This window comes from Erinaceus europaeus, chromosome 11, assembly GCF_950295315.1.
Source record: "Erinaceus europaeus chromosome 11, mEriEur2.1, whole genome shotgun sequence".
Classification (NCBI taxonomy): domain Eukaryota; kingdom Metazoa; phylum Chordata; class Mammalia; order Eulipotyphla; family Erinaceidae; genus Erinaceus; species Erinaceus europaeus.
In genome coordinates, this window is record NC_080172.1 from 116,095,675 (window position 1) to 116,120,743 (window position 25,069).

Consider the following 25,069-nt stretch of genomic DNA (forward strand, 5'->3'; position numbering starts at 1 on the left):
AAAAAAAAAATCCTTAAGCAAACCCAGAATCCAAAAATCTCCAGCATGACACAGCCCCGTGCAGAGTCCCAGGGTCCTTCTGGGGTGGAGCAGAAACCAGCTTAGCGGGGGCCTGGCCTGCCCTCCGAGCCAGGCTGCTCCGTCTGAGCGTTCTCTCAGCAAAGTCACTGGCTGGCAGCAGTTACCAGTCCAGAGCCCTGAAGTGCATAGACCCATTCCCATTAAGAGCACCCCGGCTCCCCCTGGCCCCCCCTTTCTTCCTCCTCCCGTCACTGTCACTCTCTCTAACCCAAGACTTCTTGTTTTGCCACAGAAAGCCTGGCTCTGGGGCCCCAAGGGCTCTGGGGCTGTCCTGCTGGTGAACTGTGACCGAGACAACCCCAGGTTCAAGGAGGTGGACCTTGCCAGCAGCCAGCTGAGCTCAGTGGACGGTGAGCGGCAGGAGCGGACAGGCTGCCCTGGCTGATGGGGCCGGTGCTCGCCGGCTGGGGCGGGAGGGTCTGGAGGCGGGCTGCCTCAGAGTTGCCTTTCTCCCCAGACCTGCAGGACATGTCTGCCATGGTGCTGACCTGTGCCGGCCCCGACAAGGTCTTTGACAGTCACAGACTGGTTTTGAACGTGCCGTTTTCTGACTCTGAAAGAGTGGGGGTCTTCTGTGCTCGGGGTGAGTGGTCTCGTGGGGCGTCCCCTCCTGGCTCCAGCCTCTGCTTCGCAGACTGTCCTCCGGCCTCCACAGCCCCTGATCGCCCTCTCACCCCCTTTGCAGTTCCCCGTGTGCGGCGGCACGTTGCTGGCCTCCTTTGACAGAGGGCAGACGGAGGCCCAGAACATGGGTTCTGCATCTTAAAGTCACACTGTGAACAGGGGTAGGGGTGGGGGTGGGGGTGTTGCGTGCAGGCATTCAAATCCAGTCTTTTTTATTTCTTTGTTGCCACCAGGGTAATTGCTGGGGCTTGAGGCCTGCAAGGTCAGGCCACTGCTCTGGGTGCTTGCCTCTCCTCCCCCCTGCCTCCCTCTTCCTTCCCTCCTGCTCCCTTCTTTCCTCTGCCTCCCTCCCCTTCCCTCCTTCCCTTCCCTCTCCCCCCTGCTTCTTCCAACTTCCTCCTCTCCTCTCCTCTCCTCCCCTCCCCTCCCCTCTCTTCCCCTCCACTCCTCTCCCCTCCCCTCCCCTCCCCTCTCCTCTCCTCTCCTCTCCTCACCTTTCTCCTCTTCCTCCTCTCCTCTCCTCTCCTCTCCTCTCCTCTCCTCTCCTCTCCTCTCCTCTCCTCTCCTCTCCTCTCCTTCCTCTCCTCTCCTCTCCTCTCCTCTCCTCTCCTCTCCTCTCCTCTCCTCTCCTCTCCTTCCTCTCCTCTCCTCTCCTCTCCTCTCCTCTCCTCTCCTCTCCTCTCCTCACCTTTCTCCTCTTCCTCCCCTCCCTTCCTTTCCTCTCCACTCCTCTCCTCTCCTCTCCTCCCCTCCCCTCCCCTCCCTTCCTCTCCTCTCCTTCCTCCTCTCCCCTCCCTTCCCCTCCCTTCCTCTTCTATCCTTTCCTCTCCTTTCTCCTCTTCCTCCCCTCCCCTCCTTTCCCCTCCTCTCCTCTCCTCTCCTCCCCTCCTCTTCCCTCTCTTCTCTCCCCTCTATTCTCTTTCCTCCCCCACCTTCTTCTCCTTCACCACCTCCTCCTCTTCCCATTATTCTGATAGGACAGCGAGAATCTGAGAGGGAAGGGACAGACAGAGAGGGAGAGAGATGGAGAGACACTTGCAGCTTCACCACTTGTGAAGCTTCTCCTCTGCAGGTGGGGAGCCAGGGGCTTGAACCTGGGTCCTTGCTCGTGGTAATATGTGTGCTCTGCTTGGTATGCCTCCTCCCAGCCCCTCGAACCCAGTCTTTTAGGCTCCCAGCCCCTTCTCTTTCTACTTCCTTTCCCCTTCCCCATGCTCCCTGCTCTGGCCAGTAAGCCTGGAAGTGCCTTTGGGCCCCCCCCCCCAGAGACAGAGATGACCTGTCCTCAGAGAGCTTATTTGTCAAGTTTGCTGGCTGAGAACAAAGCACCCGCCCTGCGCCCTGAGGCCCCCGGACCCTTTTCTATCCTGAGCACGAGGGCTGCCCTGCCCCTTCTTCCGCTGAGACCGACCCTGAACTTGTCAGCTGTGGCACATGAGCCCAGCTGAGGTCAGCACGCCCCTGCCCTGGCAGCAGCGATGTGGGCTTCAGGCAGCCGCCTTCTTGAGAACACTTCCGTGGCCGGCTGATGACACACCTTGTTGAAAACACACATGGCCCTGCACAAGGACCCGGGTTCAATCCCCAGGCGGAGGGAGCTTTATGAGTGGTGAAGCAGACCTGCCGGCGTTTCTCTTTCTCCCTCCCTGTCTCCCTCTCAATGCCTCTGTCGCTGGGTGGTGGCGCACCTGGTTGAGCGCACATGTTACAGTGCCCAAGGACCCTGGTTTCAGCCCCTGGTCTCCATCTGCAGGGGGAAAGCTTCACGAGCGGTGAAGCAAGACTGCAGGTCTCTCTCTCTCTCTCTCTCTCTCTCTCTCCTCTCCTCTCCATTTCTGACTATCTCTATCCCATAAATAAGTAAATAAATACAGATTATAAAGAAAAAATAAAAAAAGCAAGGAAAACAAATGAACGTGAGCCCCTGTCAGTGACCAACACCCTTCCTCACTATGCATCGGCAGTGCCGTGATGCTTCCCAGGCAGCCTCTGGGTGAAGGGGAGGGCAGGTCTACTGCTTACTGGCTGTTGGCATGTAGAAAGTGGAGGAATCGTTCATCCAACACCAAGTGAGCCATTTTATTAACCCTTTTTTTGTTTTTCTTTTTATTTATTTCTACCAGAGCTCTGCTCAGCTCTGGTTTACGCTGGTGCCAGGGACTGAACCTAGGACCTTGGAGCCTCAGGTGTGATAGTCTGTTACATATGTGGCTGTACCATTTTATTTTTCTGGCCCCAAAATGTCTTCACTATTTATTTATTTATCTATCTATTTATTTATTTTGCCTCCAGGGTTATTGCTGGGGCTCAGTGCCAGCACTGCTCCTGGAGCCATTTTTTTCCTCTTTGATTGGATAGCACAGAGAGAATTGAGAGAGGAGAGAGGAGACAGAGAGGGAGAGAGAAAGAGAGACACCTGCAGACCTGCTTTGCTGCTTGTGAATTGTCCCCCCTGCAGGTGGGGATCTGGGGGCTAGAACCCATATCCTTGCCCTGGTCATTATGCTTAGTACTACATGCACTTAACCAGGTGTGCCACTGCCCATCCCCCTGAAATGTCTTTCTCAATGAAACACCAAAAAAATGAGCTCAGGCCCTGCACCTGCACCATGAAATAGCCTTTCCAGGCCAACGTTATCATTATTTATATTATTATATTACATTATATTATATTATATTATATTTTATTTTATTTTATAACAACAAGTCTGTTGGATAAGAGGGGCATAATTCCCCTCACCAGAGTTCTGTGTCCCATTCCCTCCACTGGAAGCTTCCTATTCTTTATCCATATGGGAGCATGGACCCAAATTCCTTATGGGGAGCAGAAGGTGGGAGTTCTGGCTTCTGTCATTGCTTCTCCACTGGACATGGGTGTTGGCAGGTGGATCCACACCCCCAGCCTGTCTCTGTCTTTCCCTGGTGGGGCAGGGCTCTGGGGAGGGGAGGTTCTAGGATACACGGGGAGATCGTCTGCTCAGGGAAGTCAGGATGGAGTCATATAGCAACTTCTTATGGCTGACATTCTCCGCTCAGCATAACACTTTGAAGGCTTATTCATATATATATTTTTAATTTGCTGGTCTGATAGGACAGAGATAGATTGAAAGGGGAAGGAGAGAGAGGGCGAGAGACAGAAAGGCACCTGCAGCCCTGCTTCACCACTTGTGAAACTTTCCCCCTGCAGGTGGGGACCAGGGGTTTGAACCTGGGTCTCTGTGCAGGGTGACATGTGCAGCTCAGGCAGGTGTGCCACCACATGCTCCCTGACATTTTGTTTATTCACACAGCTGTTGATACCCGCCCCATACACACACAGCTGCCCTTATCGCCTCATCTGGTTTAAAGGCTACCTGATCACACCAGACACCATGTCAGCCCACCTGGCAGGTGAAGAGTTGAGGATGAGAGAGGCTGAGCAGAAGGCCACACAGTTTGCCTGTGTGACTCAGGGAGGAGCCCGGGGAGGGGGTCTAACATGCAGGCGGCTCTGTTCCTGGACCCCTGCCTTCAAGCTCCCTGCCCGCCACCCCCAGCCCCGGCCCATCCGTGGCCCCTGACTCTGGCTTCCTGCTAGGTGGGACGTCCCTCTCAGACTACAGGCAGGTGCTGGGGCCCCACCACCTGTCTTATGAGGTCGAGCGACAGCCAGGGGAGTGGAAGATTGACTTCCACGTGGAGGGGCTCACCTTCCCTGATGCAGACTTCTCGGGGCTGGTGACTCTGAGCATCAGCCTTGTGGACACAGGGGTATGTCCTGCCTTGGGGCTTGCATGGGGCCTGAGAGTTTGGGTTAGGGGCTGGCAGGGCTCCCTATAGGCCCACTGATTCCTCCATCCACCGCCACCCCAGACCCGGCCCGAGGTGCCTCTTTTTACAGACACTGTGGCCTTCCGCATGGCCCCCTGGATCATGACCCCTAACACCCGCCCCCCGCTGGAGCTGTTCGTGTGCAGGTGAGCCTCCTATCCTACCCAGTCACCTCTGGACTGTTGGACAGATGGACAGAGGCAGTGTCCATGCTGTGTCCAGAGGCAGCCCTGCGCTCAGAGTGGGTGTCTTCACTGTGGGTCCCATGGGAGCAAGGTGCTTATGAGACAATGCCTTCCTGGCTTGGCCCTCAGCCCCGCCCTATACTAAGCACCTAAGACCCTGAGCTGGTGCCCCTGGCCCTTCCCCATCCCACAGCAGCCCCTAGGGGTGTGTTGGGTTTAGCTGGGGTAACCACGTGGCCAGACGTGCTCCGGGAACGGTGCACCCCGAGTCTGCAGGGCTGGGGTTCTGCTGTGAGCCCGGGCCCAACCTGGGTCCCTGGTGCCTCATCAGGCTCTGCTGTCCAGTGGGCTCTAGTCACAGGGCCCTTGCTGGAAAGGGCCACTGCTGACTGGGAGCCTGAGAGCCAGGAAGGATGTGACCAAGCCCTTCTGCTCTGCTCCCCTGGGCCCCACAACACGCAGGCATTCAGAAGAAACGACTTTCTTCCCGTTTCCTCACTGGTACCTCACCCTTTGTTCAGGCCGGTTTTGTGTGAACAGGGGCAGTTGAGGCTGCCTGCCCTGCTCTCTGGGATCTTAACTAGTGAGCTTGGGTTCTCTGTGGGTTCGCCTGGCTGCCCAGTGTCCTGCCTGAGGAATCCACGGCCCTGGGCTCACCTGTCACCTTGCACCTACCACCTGCCACCTGGTGTGGTGACCCAGGAACCCTTGGTCATGAGTCCACACAGCTCTTCAGCGCAGGCCGTGTGTTTGAACTCCTGTGGCCAGGGCCACGCAGGGCCTAGCAGAAACTTCACCAAGGCTGCTTCACCTGCCGTCCGGGATCTAAGGACGAGGCCAGTCAGTCACTGCCCTTCTCTCCTGCTTTGCAGTGTCATAGACTCTCAGGGCCCAAATGAACAATTTCTGAATGACATGTCTGATCTGGCACTGAGAGCCAACTGCAAGCTGGTTGTCTGCCCTTGGATCGAGAACCGCAATGACCGCTGGATTCAGGTGGGCTCAGGACCAGATGAGGGAAGTGGGTGGGTGTGGGCTGAGGCACCTGAACCCTATTCTTTGTGCTGGCCTTGGGAAAGGCTGCCCTAAGGGTGCCCAAGCTTTCTCAGGCTGGCTTCTTAGAGGAGCCAGGCCCCTTGGGCAGCAGGACTTGGGGTTGGGGCTACGTGTAGCTTAGGGGTTACACTGCTGGCGCTCATGTGGAGTGCCTCCAAACCAGGAGGTAGAGCACTGGCCTTCCCGCTACTGGTTCAAGGGACCACGTGCAAAGAAAGAAGCACCAGGAGAGAGCCTAGTATGAACCTCTAGTTTATTTAGGGTAAAACACAAGGCTTTCTAGCAAATAGAACAAAGCACATTTTTCACATATGTCAGAAATTACAGGTTTCTTAAAGGTCAGCTTGCCCCTATAGTGGGGAGGGGTAGGAATGGCAAGAATTGACGTGATACCAAAAGGTCAAGGCAGTTGTTTTCCACGCGGGCATCTTAATTATCCAAAGGTATTAAGAAAAACATAGTGGCTAAACCAGCAAAATGAGATGGAAACAGAAAGAGCTAAGGCTTGACGTAAGTCATAGATATCAAAGACAAGGAAATAGATTTGGGGGTCTCACTGCCAAGTCACTGGCAAGGGTGTCTGATAAAGTGTGTTCTCTTATATGATCAAAAGGTGAACTTATAGTGAACGTGTGAACTTTGAAGGACTATCGTGAACTTTGAGTGAACCCTCAAGCAGGCAGCCATTAGGTCTGCTAGCAGGAGAATGAACTAAGTGTGAGAGGGTGCAGGCTTTTGTGAGCTTGAGAGACTAACAAGGGAAAACTGAGTCTGGGAGACTTTTCCCTCTTGGCTCATCTCTATGAAGAGAGAGGCTAACAAGCGGGGAGTCTTTCCAGACCTCCATCCAAGGATGGGAGAGCTCCCCTAAGCTCTACCAAGCTTTCACATAGTCCCACAGTACACTTCTCTGCTACCTGCATCACCCCATGTGTCTCCCACCTCCCTCCAAATGTTCTGCTCCCTCTGCTGTCCGGGATCCACTCCTGTCCCCTGTCTTGGGAAGGAATAGCTCCCTGTCTTTGGTCTGGGGGACTCACCCCATTCTGGGAGGGGCTGAGGAGGTCCCTGAGGTCTTTCTCTCTCCCTCTCCCAGGATGAGATGGAGTTTGGCTACATCGAGGCCCCTCATAAATCCTTCCCTGTGGTCTTCGACTCTCCCAGAAACAGGGGTCTGAAAGACTTTGCCTACAAGAGGATCCTGGTATGTGGAAGAGGCCAGAGTGGGGGACCCTGCAGTGGCTCCTCCCATCCTGGTTCTGGTCCTTTAGAGGGGGAAGGGGACACCAGGAGCCCTCCCACCGATGGCTTGGAATTAAAGGGAGACTTGGGCAAACTAGCCAAGTCACATGCAAATTAATTGCCTTTGTGCTGAGCAGGGCTGGTCTTCAAAGTCCTCCTTGGGCAACTTAATAGAGGCCCAGCTTTCAGGGGGAGGCGGTCTGTCTTAAAATCTGACTCAACCAGGGCTGGGTGGTAGCACACGGGGCTGAGCACAAAAGTCACCATGTGCAAGGACCTGGGTTCACATTTCCTCCTCACCTGTGAGGGGTGGGGAGCCTGACCAGCAGTGAAACAGTGCTGCAGGTGTCTCTGTCTGTCTGTTGCTGTCACTCCCCCTTCCTTCTCCATTTCCTTCTGTCTTATCAAACAAATGAAAGGGGGGGGGAAGGAAAAAAAATGACTGCCAGAGTCAGAAAGGTTAAGCAACTTGCCCAAGGCTGCGAAGCCAAGGTTAAAAACAACAACAACAACAAACCAGCTGAGCAGCTGCCCCCACAGCTCCTGTGCTAAAGTGCTGAGCAAACTGTCCTTTGAGGTGCGTCTGTGTCACCAAATTCCATCTCTGCCTCCTTGCTGGCCCCCATACCCCAAACACCAGGGCCATCCCAATGTCTGTGGGGCCCTGGGCGCACAGGGCAAAGACTGCCAACCCCAGACTTGCAGGGGCTGGGGGATGTCCCAGCACAGAATGAGTCTGTCTTGACCCGGGCGTGGCCGGACCAGGGTCACTGACTTCTGCTCTTGCCTTTACCATCTCCCTCTTCCTCCTGCTTCTTTGGGCTTCGTTGGCCATTGGTTTTCTGGCTGGAAATGGAAGCTAAGAAGCTTCCATTCTGGGAGTCTGTCGGTAACACAGCAGGTTAAGTGCAGGTGGCGCAAAGCACAAGGACCGGCATAAGGATCTGGGTTCGAGCCCCTGGCTCCCCACCTGCAGGGGAGTCGCTTCACAGATGGTGAAGCTGGTCTGCAGGTGTCTGTCTTTCTCTCCCCCTCTGTCTCCCCGCCTCTCTCCATGTCTCTCTGTCCTGTCCAACAATAACGACATCAGTAACAACAATAATAACTAAAACAGTAAAACAACTGGGCAACAAAAGGGAATAAATAATAAATATTAAGAAGCCCCATTCTTTTTCTCCCCGGTATGTGTGTGCAGAGCTGGGAAAGCTCCCCACCTCCAGCTCGGATGCAGAACAGCCCATGGGTTTTAGCTTGGGGTACATTCTCACCTCTCACTAAAAAGGTGTCTAATCTCCATTCTGAGTCCCTGTGTGACTCCTGGTCTCTTTAGAAGTATATTATCTGATTTCCAAACATCTGGGGACTTTTTGTTTTCAAAGTTATTTTATTAGAGGAGAGGATTAATGGCTTTTTTATTTTAATTTTTCATTAGTGAATCAGTATTTATTTACAACATTGTAAGATAACAGATATGATCCCACACCATTCCCATCATCAGACTTCTGTGTCCCTGTTCCCTGCATTGGAAATTACGGTGGTTCTCCCAAGGCCACAGATATGGGTTGACTGTGATTTCTTTCTTTCTTTCTTTCTTTCTTTCTTTCTTTTTTTTTTCTGATTTGAGTCTTCTCCTTTTTTAAAAAATTTCTTTATTGGAGAATTAATTTTTTACATTTGACAGTAAATACAATAGTTTGTACATGCATAACATTTCTCAGTTGTATTTAACAATACAACCCCCACTAGGTCCTCTGTCATCCTTCTTGGACCTGTACTCTCCCACCCACCCCACACCCACCCCACACCCACCCCAGAGTCTTTGACTTTGGTGCAATACGCCAATTCCAGTTCAGGTTCTACTTGTGTCTTCTCTTCTGATCTTGTTTTGCAACTTCTCAGGCAGAAGTGAATATTTTTTATTACTGCCAGGGTTATAGCAGGGGCTCGGTGCTGGCACTACAAATCCATTGCTCCCATTGGCCATATCTCCCCCCCCCCCATTTTATTGGATAGGACAGAGAGAAATTGAGAGAGGAGGGGGAATAGAGGGGGGGAGAGAGAGAGACCTGCAGCCCTGCTTCAGCACTCATGAAGTAACCCCCCCTATGGGGGGGAGGAGCCAGGGCTTGAACTGGGGTCTTTGCATGGGTCCTTGAGCTTCGTACTATGTGCACTTAGCTGGGTGTGCCAGTGTCTGGCCCCTGAGGGTTGATGGCTTCCAATCTAGTTGTTAGCTTGTACATGCCACATCTCATCTCCCTGTGGCAGGCATTGGAAGAACACTAACCCCCAACTTCAGTCCTTTTCTGCCATCCTGCACCAGGACCCCAGCTCACTCTTCATCCCCTCCCCCCAAGCTGCCTCCCACCCCCACCCCCAGGGCCCTTGGCTTTGCTGCAGCGACGTTCAGCGACTTTCTAATGTTTGTTCTGTTACTGACTTTAACTGCAAGATGTTGAAAAAATGAGGGATCTGTGACAACTGGATAGAGGCTCTTTTTCAGACCGGCAACCCCCCCCCAGCACCCTTTCTTCCCCTTCCCCAAGGAGTTCTCTCTCTCCTAGGACTAACTGACCCCTCCTTTGGGGGGGGGGGCTGTGTCTTGCTGATTCTCCCTAGGGTCCTGACTTTGGATACGTAACCCGGGAGATTTCTTTTGCTGGCCCGTCTGGCCTCGACTCCTTCGGCAATCTGGACGTCAGCCCGCCCGTTACGGTGGGAGGCAAGGAGTACCCCCTGGGCCGGATCCTTGTTGGCAGCAGCTTACCCAGGTGAGAGGCCAGGGCGGGAGGGGGCAGAGGGCATGGGGCACCCACCATGGTATGCATCCTCCGGCTGTCTGCAGTCTGAGAAGTAGCCTGAACTGCTTGGGTGTGTCCTAGAGTCAAAGACTTAGAATCCCGGACTATTTGAAAGATCCCAAGATCGTGCAGAAAACTCACAGATCTGTCATTTGTGGTCTTTTGGTCTGCCTAGTATCTGTCTGTCTGTCTATCTATGTATCTATGTATCTATGTATGTATGTATGTATGTATGTATCTATCTATCTATCTATCTATCTATCTATCTATCTATCTATCTATCATCTATCTATCATCTATCTATTTTGGCCTCCTAGCGCCATTTTTTCCATTTTATTGGATAGAGACAGAGAGAAATGGAGAGAAGAGGGGAAGACAGAGAGGGGGAGAGAAAGACAGACACCTGCAGACCTGCTTCACCGCCTGTGAAGTAATTTCCCCTGCAGGTGGGGAGCTGGGGGCTCGAACCTGGTCCTTGCGCTTTGTACTGTATGTGTTTTACCTGGTGCGTCACCGCCATGCCCCCTGCCTAGTATTTTGCAAGTGGTAGTCACCAACATTAATACCTGTATTTACTGACACTGCATATCTGTTCTTATCTGTGTCTATTTCTATCACGTACTTATTTATAACCTGTCTACCTATCACTTATCACCTATCGGTCATCTCTCTTCCCTCAACCTTCTACCATTTACCTATTCATCATCTTCCTCTGCCTATCATATCTGTCATTTCTGATCACCTACCTTAGGACTCTTCCACAGAAAGTCAGATTTTGGCTTCTTTTGAGAAGGAAGCTCTGTGCACTCAGGTGCAGAGATGAGGTGCTGAACCTGTTGACCACTCTTTAAACAATTGCTAATAAAAAAAATCAGAAGAAATTATATTTCGCCAGGTGGTGGCGTACCTGGTTAGGTATACCACATTACAATGTGCAAGGACCCCCGTTCAAGCCCCTGGTCCCCACCTGCAGGGGGAAAGCTTTGCAAGTGGTGAAGCAGGGCTGCTAGCGTCTCTCTGTCTCTCTCCTTCTCTGCCTCCCCCTTTCCTCTTGATTTCTGGCTGTCTCTATCCAATCAATAAATAAAGATAATATATTTTTTTTTAAAGAATAGCTACTCTGCGAGCAACAACTTGAAAGGACCGTGGAGTCACTCACTACGTGACTGCAGATGAGTGAGTGGCTGGTCAGGATACTAAAGTGACAGGTGACTCATTGGGTCCCACCTTGAACAGCTGTCACCTGCCAGGAAGCAAGGTGTTTTAGGGCTTAGAGCTCAGCCAGGCAATGGAATCTGCAGAACTCTGCTGAACTCTGTGCGCAGACCCTGATGGGACCCTCTTGAGGCCGCTGTCTATCTGTGTGGGGTTGGTAGGGAGCCCAGAAGGGCCCCGCTTGTCCTTCTCCTCCCCCACCTCTGTAAGCCGGGGCTGATTATCTGGCCTCATGCCTGAAGCTGGAAGACCACTCAGCCTTAGGGCTCTGGGGCAGGGAGGGGAGGTTTCTTGGCACCAACCTCAGGAGTGTATCTGCCTTCTCAGGCCGGGCTCCAAAATTAGCCCGGGCTCTCAGCTTGCTGTGACTCATACCCAGACAGGACTCTGTGGCCAGAGTCCACCCACATCCCTCTGGGCAAAGGGGTCTCTGCCTTCCCAGACATGGCATGCTCTGGGCCTCAGGGCAGGACTCTGGAGGAGGGAGCACAGACAGTGGAGTCAGATGGCCTTGGCGTTGAGCTCTGGCCCTGGTTAGTAACCCTGTTATTTGGAGTGTAGCAGTTAAACAGCACTGACCGCAGGAGCGGGCACATGGAGGGGCCTGGAGAGCCCATCTGGAAGTGGCTTTCTGTCTGTTGTGGGCTGGTACTGAAGAGATGGGACTAGGGACTGTCAGTGGCCCGGTGCATTAGCCGCTGCTGCCTCTTTGGCTGCCTTGGGATGTGTGTGTCTGAAGCCAGCAAAGGGCTCCCTGTCTCAGCTTAATCGTCCTGAGACTCCTGAGTTGTGGTTCGAAGCCAGTTTTGAGCTCAGGCCCCACCACATGGGGGGGATTTCAGGGCTGTGATGTCTTGTCCTCTCTCCTTCTCTTTCTCTGTGTCTTGCTGTCCCTATTTGTAAAGGTTGACTCAGAACCGGTCAGATCCCTGTGCTGACAAGAAAGAAAGAGAGAAAGAAAGAGAGAAAGGGAGAGATAGAAAGAAAGAAAGAAAAGAAAGAATAGGAAAAAGGAGAGGGGGGGAAAGAGAGAGAGAGAGAGAAAGGAAATCACGGGGCCAGGTGGTGGTAAGTTTAGTTAATTGTATGTATTGCAGGGCACAGGGATCCAAGTTCAAACCCCTGACCCCCACCTGCAGGGGGAAAGCGTCACGAGTGGTGAAGCAGGGCTGCAGGTATCTCTCTGTCTCTCTCTCCCTCTCTATCTCCCCTTCCCTCTCAGTTTCTCTCTGTCTCTAGACAATAGTTAGACTCAGTATTTGAATCATGTAGTGGGCATCATGGGCATTTCCTCATAGGCTAGTCAGCTTCTGGACGCTCGGTCTGGCTCGGCCGACCCCGGTGGTGTCGCACCCTCTCTGGCACGGGCTGGAGGCCAGGCAGCTGGAGCTACTGACTGCCAACGTCACCCTCACGCGTTGCCCAGGCTGCCCCATGGTCTGCTTAGACACCCATGAGGGTAGGGTCCTTGTCATCGCCACCTTACTGACGGGGAAGCTGAAGCCCAGAAAAGTGGAGAGAATGCATTCATCCATGCAGACATTTGCTTAAAATATTGTGTTTGGAGACCAGGGATGGTGCAGTGGTTAAGCGCACATGGTGAGAAGCACAGGACCCACATAAGGATCCCGGTTCAACCCCCCGGCTCCCCACCTACAGGGGAGTCGCTTCACAGGCGGTGAAGCAGGTCTGCAGGTGTCTGTCTGTCTCTCCCCCTCTCTGTCTTCCCCTCCTCTCTCCATTTCTCTCTGTCCTATCCAACAATGACATCAATAACAATAAAAATAGCAACGACAAGGGCAACAAAAATGGGGAAAATGGCCTCCAGGAGCAGTGGATTCATAGTGTAGGCACTGAGCCCCAGCAATAACCCTGGAGGGGGAAAATTGTGTTTATTTACTAGATAGAGACAGAAATTGAGAGGGAAGGGGGAGAGAGGAAGAGACACAGAGAGGTACCTGCAGCTCTGCTTCACCAGTCATGAAGCTTTCTTGCTGCAGTTGGAGGCTGGGGGCTTGAACCTGGGTCCTTGTGCATTGTGACATGTGTGTCCTTCTGGGGTGTGCCACCACCCAGCTCCCCTCTCCCAATTCACTTACTAGCCCAACAGCTGATTACTGAGACACTCCATGGATCTGTGGACACTGAGCCGGTCAGTGCAGGAGTCACGCCTCGGACACCCCCTGGCTCCGAGCAAGGAGCACGGTGTGAAGCCTCCAGGTCTCCAGTGCTCTACTCATGGGCCACAGTGTCAAAAACCAACATGGAGGTCTTTGATGGAGAGAGAGGGTCTCTGTCCATTGGGCCAGAAGTTCAGCAGGAGAACTTAAGAACCCAGGTCTCCTCAGCTTCCAGTCTGAAACTTAATGCTAAGGCCGTGTCCTGTGCTTTTGTCCGACTTGTGTCCTCAGCAGGGGTGAGGACTAGACAGGAAGCCAACGTATAAGCAGCTCGTGCATCCTACTAGGTAAAGGAAGCCTCTATTAAGAACCGCCATTTAGGGAGTCGGGCGGTAATGCTGCAGGTTAGTGCATGCAGAGCAAAGCGCAAGGACCGGCATAAAGACTCCGGTTCGAGCCCCCGGCTCCCCACCTGCAGGGGAGTCGCTTCCCAGGTGGTGAAGCAGGTCTGCAGGTGTCTGTCTTTCTCTCCCCCTCTCTGTCTTCCCCTCCTCTCTCCATTTCTCTCTGTCCTATCCAACAACGATGGCATCAATAACCACAACAATAATAACCACAACAACAATGAAACAACAAGGGCAACAAAAGGGGGGAGCTTTAAAAAAATTATAAAAAAAAAGAATTGTCATTTAAACAAAGCCTTGGTGGAAGGAGGGGATTAAAGACGGGGCTACTCGGGAAGAGAGTGTGCGTGGGTAGTGTGATGGGCAAGTTAGAGGGACAAAGAGAGGCTTGTGGGTGGGAGCAAAGTAACCAAGGGGATATGGTGTGTGTGAGTGTGTGTGTGTGTGAGTGTGAGTGAGTGAGTGAGTGTGTGTGTGAGTGTGTGAGTGTCTGTGTGTGTGTGTGTGTGAATGTGTGTGTGTGTGAGTGTGTGTGTGAGTGTGAGTGTGTGTGTGTGTGAGTGTGTGTGTGTGTGTGTGAGTGTGTGTGTGAGTGTGTGTGTGAGTGTGTGTGTGTGTGAGTGTGTGTGTGAGTGTGTGTGTGTGAGTGAGTGTGTGTGTGTGAGTGAGTGTGTGTGTGTGAGTGTGTGTGTGAGTGTGTGTGTGTGAGTGTGTGTGTGTGTGAGTGAGTGTGTGTGTGTGAGTGTGTGTGTGTGAGTGTGTGTGTGTATGTGAGTGTGTCTCTGTGTGTGTGTATATGTGTCTGTGTGTGTGTGTGAGTGTGTGTGTGTCTGTGTGAGTGTGTGAGTGTGTGTGTGTGTCTGTGTGTGTGTGAGTGTGTGTGTGTGTGAGTGTGTGTGTGTCTGTGTGTGTGAGTGTGTGTGTGAGTGTGTGTCTCTGTGTGAGTGTGTGCGTGTGTGTGTGTCTGTGTTGTGCGTGTGTGTGTCTGTGTTGTGCGTGTATGTGTGTGCGTGTGTGTCTGTGTGTGAGAGTGTGTGTGTGTGCGTGTGTGTCTCTGTGTGTGTGTGTGTCTCTGTGTGTGTGTGTCTCTGTGTGTGTGAGTGTGTGTGTGTCTGTGTGTGTGAGTGTGTGTGTCTGTGTGTGTGTGAGTGTGTGTGTGTGAGTGTGTGTATCTCTCTGTGTGTGTGTCTCTGTGTGTTGGGGGGGGTTGTGAGGAAACAGCCTGGCAGGGCAGAGTTCAGGTGATAACCTGTTACTGTGTGGACAGCAGCCCCCACCCTTATTCTCAGGGGCTACATCCCATGACCATCAGTGGACACGCTTAGCTGCGCAGAGGGTCAGTGCCCTGTATAGAATGTCTTTTCACACACACACATATATATATGTATGTATATATATTGAGTTTACTTTATAAAGTAAGCACAGCAGGAAATGAAAAAACAATAACTAGGGAGTCGGGCGGTGGCGCAGCGGGTTAACCGCACATGGTGCAAAGTACAAGGGCCGGCATAAGGATCCCGGTTCGAGCCCCCGGCTCCCCATGTGCAGGGGAGTCGCTTCACAGGTGGTGAAGCAGGTCTGCAGGTGTCTGTCTTTCTCTCCCCCTCTCTGTCTTTCCCTCCTCTCTCCATTTCTCTCTGTCCTATCTAACAACGACGACATCAATAACAACAATAATAACTACAACAACAATGGAAAAACAATAAGGGCAACAAAAGGGAAAATATATACAAAAAGAGAGAAAAAAACAATAACTAAAAATAGAAGAAATATAATGAAACTTATGTGACTATGTCCTCTTTCTTTTCTTTCTTTCTTCCTTTCTTTTTCTTTTTTTCCTCCAGGGTTATTGATTGGGCTCGGTGCCAGCACCACAAATGCACTGCTTCCGAAGGGCCATTTTTTCCCGCTTTATTGGACAGGACAGAGGGAAATTGATAGAGGAGAGGGAGCTAGAGAAGGAGAGAAAAAGAGACACCTGCAGACCTGTTCACTGCTTATGAAGCGTCCCCCCTGCAGGAGGGGAGTCGAGGGCTCGAACCAGGATCCTTGTGCGGGTCTGTGCTTCATACTGTGTGCGCTTAACTGAGCGCACCACTTCCTGGCCCCTTCTTTTTTCTTGTCTTTCTATTTCTGGGGCATGGTGTATGCATAACGAAGTTGCCACTCTTGGTAGCCGTTTCCCCCTCTTTTTTTCTTTCGATTTTTATTATAATAGAGGCAGAGAGAGATGGAAGAAAAGATGAGGGGAGAGAGAGGGAGAGAGAAAAACCTGCTACCTACTTCACCAAGTGCAGGCAGGGGGACCGGGGACTTGAACTGCGTCCTTGAGCACGGAGGTTGATGTTTACGCTTTACCAGATGCACCACCACCCGGGGGCCCTGCTTCTTTCTTACGATGGGCAAGTGCATGACCCAAGTTTGAGTCCGGCCCCCATCGCACTGAAGGAACCTCTGCTGCCGTGTGTGGTCTCCTCTGCCGCTCTATCTCTTTGCCTGTCTGCCTTTTCTGTCTCCCTAGAAATAAAACAAAACAAAAATCGAATGGCTCTTACTATATTGGGACCGCAGTTAGATTCAAGTAATGGAAACCGAAGTCACAAAGGCAGAACGGAAACCCAGAGAGGGCCCTGTGCTGTGGGATCCTCAGGCAACCTGCTCTGAAATGATCTTGGGACAATTCTGCCTCCTGGTGGTGGTTCTGATGAAATCAGAGAGCCGGGCCAATGTCTGCTAAGGCTGGAGTTGTCTGTCCGTCCCCTGAGGACTGAGTTCCTTCATGGGACTCTACCTTTTACCTTTCTGACTCCTGCCACTTGACTCTTTAAAAAAAATCTTATTAGTGTTTTAATAATGATTAATAGGATTGTAATACAATTCCACCCAGTTCTTACCACCAGCCTTCTGTGCTCCCATCATTGCAAACTTTCCTATTCTCTCTCTCTCTTTTAATTATCACTAAATTTTATTAGTGATTTAATATTGACTTAAAAGATTACAAGCTAAGAGGGCTACAACTCTGCACCATTCCCACCACCACTGTGCCCCCAGTTCCTTCACTGGAAGCTCCAGAAGTTCTCCTAAGGTTGCAGACACGGGCTGACTATTATTTCTACAACCATCCGTCTGTATTTATATAGATTTGCCCATTTCCCCCTATGGCCCCATCTTCTCTTCCTTTCCAAGTCACACCTACACCTGTCACTACATCCAAATGCCCCTCCTTTTTCCCTTTTCTCTCTCTGGGTCCTGATGGAGTTGGAGTCCAGAGTCTGCTGGGCATTTTCCTCTTGTCAGTGCTCCCCCTCTGGGAGCATGGACCCAAATTCCTTATGGGGAGCAGGAGGTGGGAGCTCTGGCTTCTGTCATTGCTTCTCTGCTGGACGTGGGTGTTGGCAGGTGGATCCACACCCCCAGCCTGTCTCTGTCTGTCCCTAGTAGGGCAGGGCTCTGGGGAGGGGACATTCCGGGACATATTGGTGAGGTTGTCTGTCCAGAGAAGTCAGGATGGTATCACGGTAGCAGTTGCAACTTGGTGGCTGAAAGGTGGTAAGATATAAAGCAGGATAATTTGTTTAACCAACAGGAGCCCAAAGGTAGGAATAAGGCAGATGAAACTAGGGGTCTTTATGCCAGTGGACTCTTGAACAATTTCTAAAATCTAATTCTTCTCCCCATCTCACTGTTTTTTTTTTCCAGAGGAGACCTATTTTTTTAATTTTTATTTTTTAAGATTTTTATATGTATTTATTTTCCCTTTTGTTGCCCTTGTTGTTTTTCATTGTTGTTGTAGTTATCACTGCTGTTATTGATGTCATCATTGTTGGATAGGACAGAGAGAAATGGAGAGAGAAAGGGGAAGACAGAGAGGGGGAGAGAAAGACAGACACCTGCAGACCCACTTCGCCACTTGTGAAGTGACTCCCCTGCAAGTGGGGAGCTGGGGGCTCGAACCGGGATCCTGAGACCCGTCCTTGTGCTTTGTGCCCTGTGCACTTAACCTGCTGCGCTACTGCCCGACTCCCCACAGGAGACTTTTAAAACTTGCCAGCACAATGCTAAAATAACAGAAATAGAAAGAAAATGCTTTCCACTACCTTGTCTCCCACATGGAATCAGTGTTGCTCTGTGTGACCGCCTAGCAGGTGTCCTGGTTGTGGCAGGTCACAGAGGACAGGACATGGACACACAGCTGTCTAAACGCATGAGCACCAACCGACATCCAACCTCTAAGCCGTGCCAGGGATCCAGCATGAGTGTAGACAGAAATCCTAGCCCCTCCAGACCTTACATTGTAGTGAAATGTCAGGCAGTAAACAAGCTATCAAGTGTTACAAATGTTGTGGAGAAAACAGAGTTGGGAAGGGGTGTGTGTGGGGAGGGGATAAAGGGTTGTTATCACTTGCAAAGCCTTCACAGAGACAGAAGGTGACATTTGAATTAAGCCTGAAGGAAGTGAGGACATGAGTCATGGAAACCTAAGGAACAGTGATGACGCCAGGTAGAGAGAACAGCATGTAGGGCCAGGCGGTGGCACACCTGGTTGGGCGCACATATTACAGGGCTCAAGGACCCGAGTTCAAGCCCCTGGTTCTCAGCTGCAGGGGGAAAGCTTCACAAGTGATGTAAGCAGGGCTGCATGTATCTCATGTCTCGTTTCGTCTCTATCTCTCCCACCCTTCTCAATTTCTCTCTGTTTCTATCCAGTAATAAATAAATAAATATGAGGGGGGGGGAGAGAGAGAGAGAGGCGTGTACAAAAGTCCTGAGGCAGGAATGTATCTGTTGTGTTTGAGAGACAGCAGGCCGCCAACCTGGCTGGAACTGAGGCAGGGGAGGAAGAGTGACAGGAGGTGGGGGCAGGGGAGCCCTGAGGACTGGTGGGGGTGCCGTGGACTTTGTATTTACGGTGAGAGACGTGGAGATATAAGTGTTTTTGTCCAGAGCAGGAACATTACCTGGCATATTATTATTATTTATTTTTATTTATTTTTTAAAAATAATTTATTTCATGCCTGGCATATTTAAAAGCTAGCACAGGAACCAGGGGAAGCAGAGAAGCCAGCAAGTGGGTGGAGTCCCCAGAGTGAGGGGGTGTTGGTGCTGACCAACAGGTGGTGACCGACTGGGGGGAGGAGGAGAGGAGGATGGGGAGGGGGAGGGGGAAGAGGAAGAGGAGGGGGAGGGAGAGGAGGAGGAGGGGAGGGAGAGGAGGAGGAGGAACAGGAGGAGGAGGAGGAACAGGAGGAGGAGGAGGTCTCAGCTGGGCTGTTGGAAGCAGACCTCCTGGAGGAGGGGGTGCAGGCCGGTTGGGTCCTAACACAGGTGTCCTCTGCTAGCTACCCAGAGTAGAAGATCACTTCCCTTCGTGATCTGATCACTGTTGTTGTTACTGGGTTGTTGGAAAAGCCACGAGACAATTCTGTATAGAAAAACATGGAGGGATTTGTCATGACTTTTCTAACAAATTGTTATTGTTGTTATTTCAGTGCTTGGGAACTCAGTTGCCACTGATGTATGTGGAAATTGTTTTGAATGTTCCGAGACCTCAAAACACCCCCCTCATCACAATCACAATCACAATCAATCACAACCACAATCACAATCTCAGTCACAATCACAACCTCAATCACAATCACAGTCTTAGTCACAATCACAATCACAATCAATCACAACCACAATCACAATCTCAGTCACAATCACAATCACAGTCACAATCACAATCACAATCACAATCACAGTCTCAGTTACAATCACAGTCTCAGTCACAATCACAGTCTCAGTCACAATCACAACCACAACCACAACCACAACCACAACCACAACCACAATCTCAGTCACAACCACAATCACAATCTCAGTCACAATCACAATCTCAGTCACAACCACAATCACAATCACAATCTCAGTCACAATCACAATGACAATCACAGTCACAGGCACAATCACAGTCTCAATCACAATCACAGTCAATCACAACCACAATCACAATCACAGTCTCAGTTACAATCACACTCTCAGTCACAATCACAATCACAATCAATCACAACCACAATCACAATCTCAGCCACAAGCAGGATCACAGTCACAGTAGACAGGAACGTTGTCTCCTCAGCTAATGTATCCGTCAGCTACGTGAGCGAGGCCAGGAATGCTCTCTATCTCTTTCTGGGAAAGCACATTGGAAAACCCTCCATGTAGACAGAGCGTGACTGTGCTGGTCAAAGACAGGAAGTGCCCTCTGAGACCTTCCAGACCTCACTGCCTCCCCCAGGACGAAGTGGCATGGCCGGGCCTGTGGCAGCCCGAGACCAGGCCCTCGCAGACAGCCGGGGGACTGACTGCCCTGTGCCCAGCTTCCACGTGCTCTCCCCTGTGCCAGGTCACCTCAGCTCCCCCCTCTGCTAACAGAGAGTGGCATGAGGACCCTGGAGTCGTGCACAGGTGGTGAAGCAGGTCTGCAGGCGTCTCTTGTCTCTCCCCATCTCAATTTCTCTCTGTCCTATGTAATAAAATAGTGTGTGTGTGTGTGTGTGTGTGAGTGAGTGTGTGAGTGTGTGTGTGTGTGTGTGAGTGTGTGAGTGTGTGTGTGTATATGTGAGTGTGTGTGTGTGAGTGTGTGTGTGTGAGTGTGAGTGTGTGTGTGAGTGTGTGTGTGAGTGTGTGTGAGTGTGAGTGTGTGTGAGTGTGTGTGAGTGTAAGTGTGTGTGTGTGTGAGTGTGAGTGTGTGTGTGTGTGTGTGTGAGTGTGAGTGTGTGTGTGTGAGTGTGTGTGTATGTGTGAGTGTGTGTGTGAGTGTGTGTCGGGGAGGGGATAGATATGGTTTGAAAACTCCCTGACCTCATTCCAGGAGCTCTTGCAGGCAAGGTCCGTACTGAACATGAACTCACTGCAGTTGTCTTGGGGGATGAGCTAAGATGCTGGTCTGAAGGCCAGTCCCATGTCCTTAAAGTCGCCGAGATGCTGGAGACTCGGGGACACTCAGTTTGTACAGGTTGCCGTCCATACACACAAAACAGCATCTGACCCCTGGGGTGTCCAGCTCCCAACTTTGGGAAGCCCCAGGTCCTGGTCAGATTTCTTTTAAAAAAAAAAAAATTATTCCCTTTTGTTGGGTTTTATTGTTGTAGTTATTATTGTTGTCATCATTGTTGGATAGGACAGAGAGAAATGCAGAGAGGAGGGGAAGACAGAGAGGGGGAGAGAAAGACAGACACCTGCAGACCTGCTTCACCGCCTGGGAAGCGACTCCCCTGCAGGTGGGGAGCCGGGGGCTCGAACCGGGATCCTTATGCCGGTCCTTGCGCTTTGTGCCATGTGCGCTTAACCCGCTGCGCCACCGCCCAACTCCCTCCTGGTCAGCTTTCTAACAAAGAGCTGATTGCCTTGTGCAAGGAGGCAACTTCCCTGAGCCTTGGATGTGAGTGAGGGATTTCCGGTCATTCTTGTTCCTCCTCCTCTCCCTGCAGCACCCCACTGCTCCTCCTCTTCCCCTTCCTCCCTTCTTTTCATTCATTTATTTGCCTCCAGGGTTATTGCTGGGGCTTGGTGCCAGCACTACGAATCCACTGCTCCTGGTGGCCATTTTTCTCATTTTTATTGGATAGGACAGAGAGAAATTGAGAGGAGAGGGTAGATAGAGAGGGAGAGAGAAAGAGAGATACTTGCAGACCTGCTTTAGCTTGTCTGCAAGTATCCCCTTGTCTGCAAAGCTATCCCCTTGCAGGTAGGGAGCCGGGGGGCTCGAACCAGGATCCTTGCACAGGTTTTTTGCATAACTACTATGCTGCTCCCCCCCTTCTAGTTCCCTTAAACAAGTGGAGGAGGACAGACAAGACCTTCCTGCCCAGGGAAGGGTGTTTTGGGGTGAGGGAGGGCCCGATGGTCAGGGGATAATCGTCAGGATGGACAGTGAGCTTTGGAGCATCCCTGGAGGCAGAGAATGGGAACTGGGGAACAAAACAGACCTGTTTCCGGAGTTGTCATGAGGCTTGGATCCGGAAGAGCGGGGTTGGGGTGGGGAGCAGTATGCAGCCAGCACCGTGGGACCCGCTCTCTCCCTCGCCTGCAGGTCTGCCGGCCGGCGCATGGCCAGGGTGGTGCGTGACTTCCTGCAGGCCCAGCAGGTGCAGGCCCCCGTGGAGCTCTACTCGGACTGGCTCTCCGTGGGTCACGTGGACGAGTTCTTGAGCTTCGTGCCCACCTCTGACCAGAAGGTGCGTCCTCTCTCCTCCCACCTGGACCCCACCCCAGCCCGCCACACACACACACACGCACACGCACACGCACACACACACGCACACACACACGCACACACGCACACACACACACACACACACACACACACACACACGCACGCCCTGCCCCTTCCCCACCTGACAGACCAGGATAGAGCAGAGTTACCCTTGAGCTAGGTGGCATATATACAGGAGGGCTTCCTGGAGGAGGGCAGAGCTCAGGTGAGAAGGGCACACATACTCATGTTCTCATCCGAACTCCTCGGCCAAGACCCAGGATCAGACGACTAGTAAGTCATCCCCTTCGCTGAGCTCGTGCAGGCGGACAGGTTGCCCTGAACACCTCTGTCACTGCTGGAGGTGGGCGCTGTCCTGTCTGCCTCCATTCCACAGAGGAGAAGACCGAGGCCTGGAGGTCAGCTAGCCTGCAGGTGGTATAGGTATGCAGATCTGCGTGCCGGCCACTTGGTCCACCACCCGGCAGAGGTGACCGGGCAGGGCCTGGCTTGCAGAGAGCCACAGCAGCCCCACAAGGAACATTTCTGTGTGACCTGTGCTTTCTTGAGCTTCTCAGCAGCTATGGGGGTAGGGGTGGGCTCAAGGCAGGGGAAGGTCCAGGACAAAGGCCTCAAGGTAAGGACCAGCTTGGAGGACACAGGAAATTAGTGAAGGATTTTTTGGGGGTTTTTTTTGGCAGCTGGTGGGTGAGATTGAGGGTGCTTTGTGGGGTGCCAGCAGGGCCCGGCCTCTGAACTCAGGTCCCTTCTGAGTTAGGGGTCTCTTATCAGGGAACACCTGTCCTCTAAGCCCTTCTCCCTCCCTGTGTCAGGGCTTCCGGCTGCTCCTGGCCAGTCCCAGCGCCTGCCTCAAACTGTTCCAGGAGAAGAAAGAAGAAGGCCACGGGGAGGCGGCCCAGTTTGACGGTGGGTGCCCCTCCCCTGCCCGATCACCCCAAGGGGCCCAGCCCTCTTGCCGTGCACTCACCCTGGGCCTTACTGAGGCCTCCCTTGGCTGTGCTCTGTTCTGAGCTCCCAGCAGGGGCCTTGGCAGGAAGTGAAGAGCTCACAGCACTGCCCCAGGCTGATGAAAGGGGGTGACCACCTAGGCAGTGCAGGCAGTGCCTGATTACACACAGCAGGAGAGGAAAAGAGCAAGAAGCTGTGGGCACTCATGCCAGTCTGCCCTGGGCACAGCTCTAGAGTATCTGACTTCCTTTTTTAAAAATTTATTTTTTATTGGGGGGTTACAGTCTAGTCTTTTTCTTAAATTGTATTAGTGATTTAATAATGATTGATAAGATTATAGGATAAGAGGGGTACAAGTCCACACAGTTCCCACCACCAGAGTTCTGCATCCCATCCCCTCCACTGGAAGCTCCCCTATTCTTTATCCCTGTGGGAATATGGACCCAGGATCTTTATGGGGAGTTGAAGGTGGGAGTTCTGGCTTCTATCATTGCTTCTCCACTGGACATGGGTGTTGGCAGGTGGATCTATACCCCCAGCCTGTTTCTGTCTTTCCCTAGTGGGGCAGGGCTCTGGGGAGGTGGGGTTCCAGGACATATTGGCGAGGTCGTCTGCCCAGGGAAGTCAGGTTGGCGGCATGGTAACGTCTGCAACTTGGTGGCTGAAAAGCACTGAGATATAAAACAGAACAAATTGTTTAATAATCAGGATCCTAAAGGTAAGAATAGAGCAGGTGAGATTAGGGGTCTTCATGTTGGAAGGAGCTAGGAAGTCTATTTTAGGTATATTCCAAGGGGCCCGTGACTTTACTAATTTTTGCCTGAGCCTGACAGCTAACATGCAGGTGGGCTAAACCTATTGTCTGGGGAGATGGTGTCAGAATTGAGAACAGGACTAGAAATCTGGATCAGGGCAGAGTAGTTCCCAAATATGGAGAAAGTATATAAATACCGTTAGCTGTAAACCCCATGGATCTGACCCAGGGCCCATGTCTCTTCATATTTAGTCTTAAACATATAAGCATGACTTTCATCATCCGTTGCTAGGTGTCTAAGGGACACACAGGCCCCCAGGGTCCCTTCATCCCATCCTTTCCCCTCCTTGTCCAGAGTCCTTTGCTTTGACGCAATATACCAAACCCAATCCAAGTTTTTCCTTAGTAGCATCTTTTAATTAAATTTTTTTCATTATTTTTATTTATTTATTGGATAGAGACAGTCAGAAATCTAGAGGAAGGGGAGGTTAGAGAAGGAGAGAGACAGAGAGACACCTGCAGCCCTGCTTCACCACTTGTGAAGCTTTCCCCCTGCAGGTGGGGACTGGGGGCTTGAACCCTGGTCCTTGCGCACTGTAACATGTGCGCTCAACCAGGTGCGCCACCACCCAGTCCCTCTTTCTTTCTTTTAAATGTTTTGTTTTTTTTTTCTTATTTTTAATAACTTTATTTTCCCTTTTGTTGTCCTTGTTTTTTTTTGTTTGTTTGTTTTTTGCTCTTATTGTTGTTATTGATGTCGTTATTGTTGGATAGGATAGAGAGAAATGGAGAGAGGAGGTGAAGACAGAGGGGGAGAGAAAGACAGACACCTGCAGACCTGCTTCACCGCCTGTGAAGCGACTCCCTTGCAGGTGGGGAGCTGGGGGCTCGAACCAGGATCCTTACACCGGTCCTTGCACCACTGCCCGCCCGACTCTCGACCTCGTTCTTCCTCACAGCTGCACAGCATTGCACTGGGCATGTGTCCCTCAACTTTCGTAGCCACTTACCTGTCATGCATTGGGCATCTGGGCTGCTTCTAAGTGGGCCTCTCTATCACAAACGGTGCTGCTCTGAACACAGGGGTGCGGAGGTCTTTGTGAAGAAGCATTTTTGTTTTCCCTGCTGTATCCCCAGGAGAGGGCCTGTTGGGCAGTGTTCTGACAAATCTCCAGATTATTCTCCAGCAACATGGGACAGTTAGGGTATCTGATTTCCCTCCCCCTCCACTCCCTCTTACAGGGTGAAACTGAGGCCCAACACAGAGTCAGGGCTTCCACAGGCTGTGCGGCAGGCAGCAGGGCTGGGGGCTTAAGAATGGGAGGGTAACGGCCGGGCAGTGATGTAACTGGTTGAGCTCACACATTACCCTGTGCAAGGACCTGGGTTCAAGCTCCCTGTCCCCACCTGCAGGGGTGCTTGACAAGTAGGGATGCAAGTACTGCAGGCCTCTCTCTCTCCCTCTCTCTTTTTTATCCTTGCTTTATTTATTCTGGCATAGAGATGGGGAGAAATTGAGACGGGGGTAGAGAGAGGCAAAGAGACAGAGAGACACCTGCAGCCTTGCTTTGCCAC

The 25,069-nt window shown here is 51.8% G+C and overlaps 2 protein-coding genes across 2 annotated transcripts in view; one reads left to right on the forward strand and one right to left on the reverse strand.

Annotated features, from left to right (window-relative positions):
* Window positions 1-25,069, reverse strand: part of ATP13A2 (ATPase cation transporting 13A2) — a 387,527-nt gene that overhangs the window by 324,888 nt on the left and 37,570 nt on the right. The gene's annotated exons all lie outside the window — the stretch shown is intronic.
* The window catches only part of PADI1 (peptidyl arginine deiminase 1), a 62,000-nt gene that overhangs the window by 27,337 nt on the left and 9,594 nt on the right, over window positions 1-25,069 (forward strand). Inside the window, exons 5-13 of the mRNA XM_007523719.2 lie at window positions 314-431; window positions 539-664; window positions 4,283-4,455; window positions 4,558-4,661; window positions 5,573-5,696; window positions 6,853-6,960; window positions 9,618-9,769; window positions 21,610-21,754; window positions 22,605-22,698. Of these exons, the coding sequence (XP_007523781.1) occupies window positions 314-431; window positions 539-664; window positions 4,283-4,455; window positions 4,558-4,661; window positions 5,573-5,696; window positions 6,853-6,960; window positions 9,618-9,769; window positions 21,610-21,754; window positions 22,605-22,698 (1,144 nt within the window). The remainder of the gene's footprint in view (window positions 1-313; window positions 432-538; window positions 665-4,282; window positions 4,456-4,557; window positions 4,662-5,572; window positions 5,697-6,852; window positions 6,961-9,617; window positions 9,770-21,609; window positions 21,755-22,604; window positions 22,699-25,069) is intronic.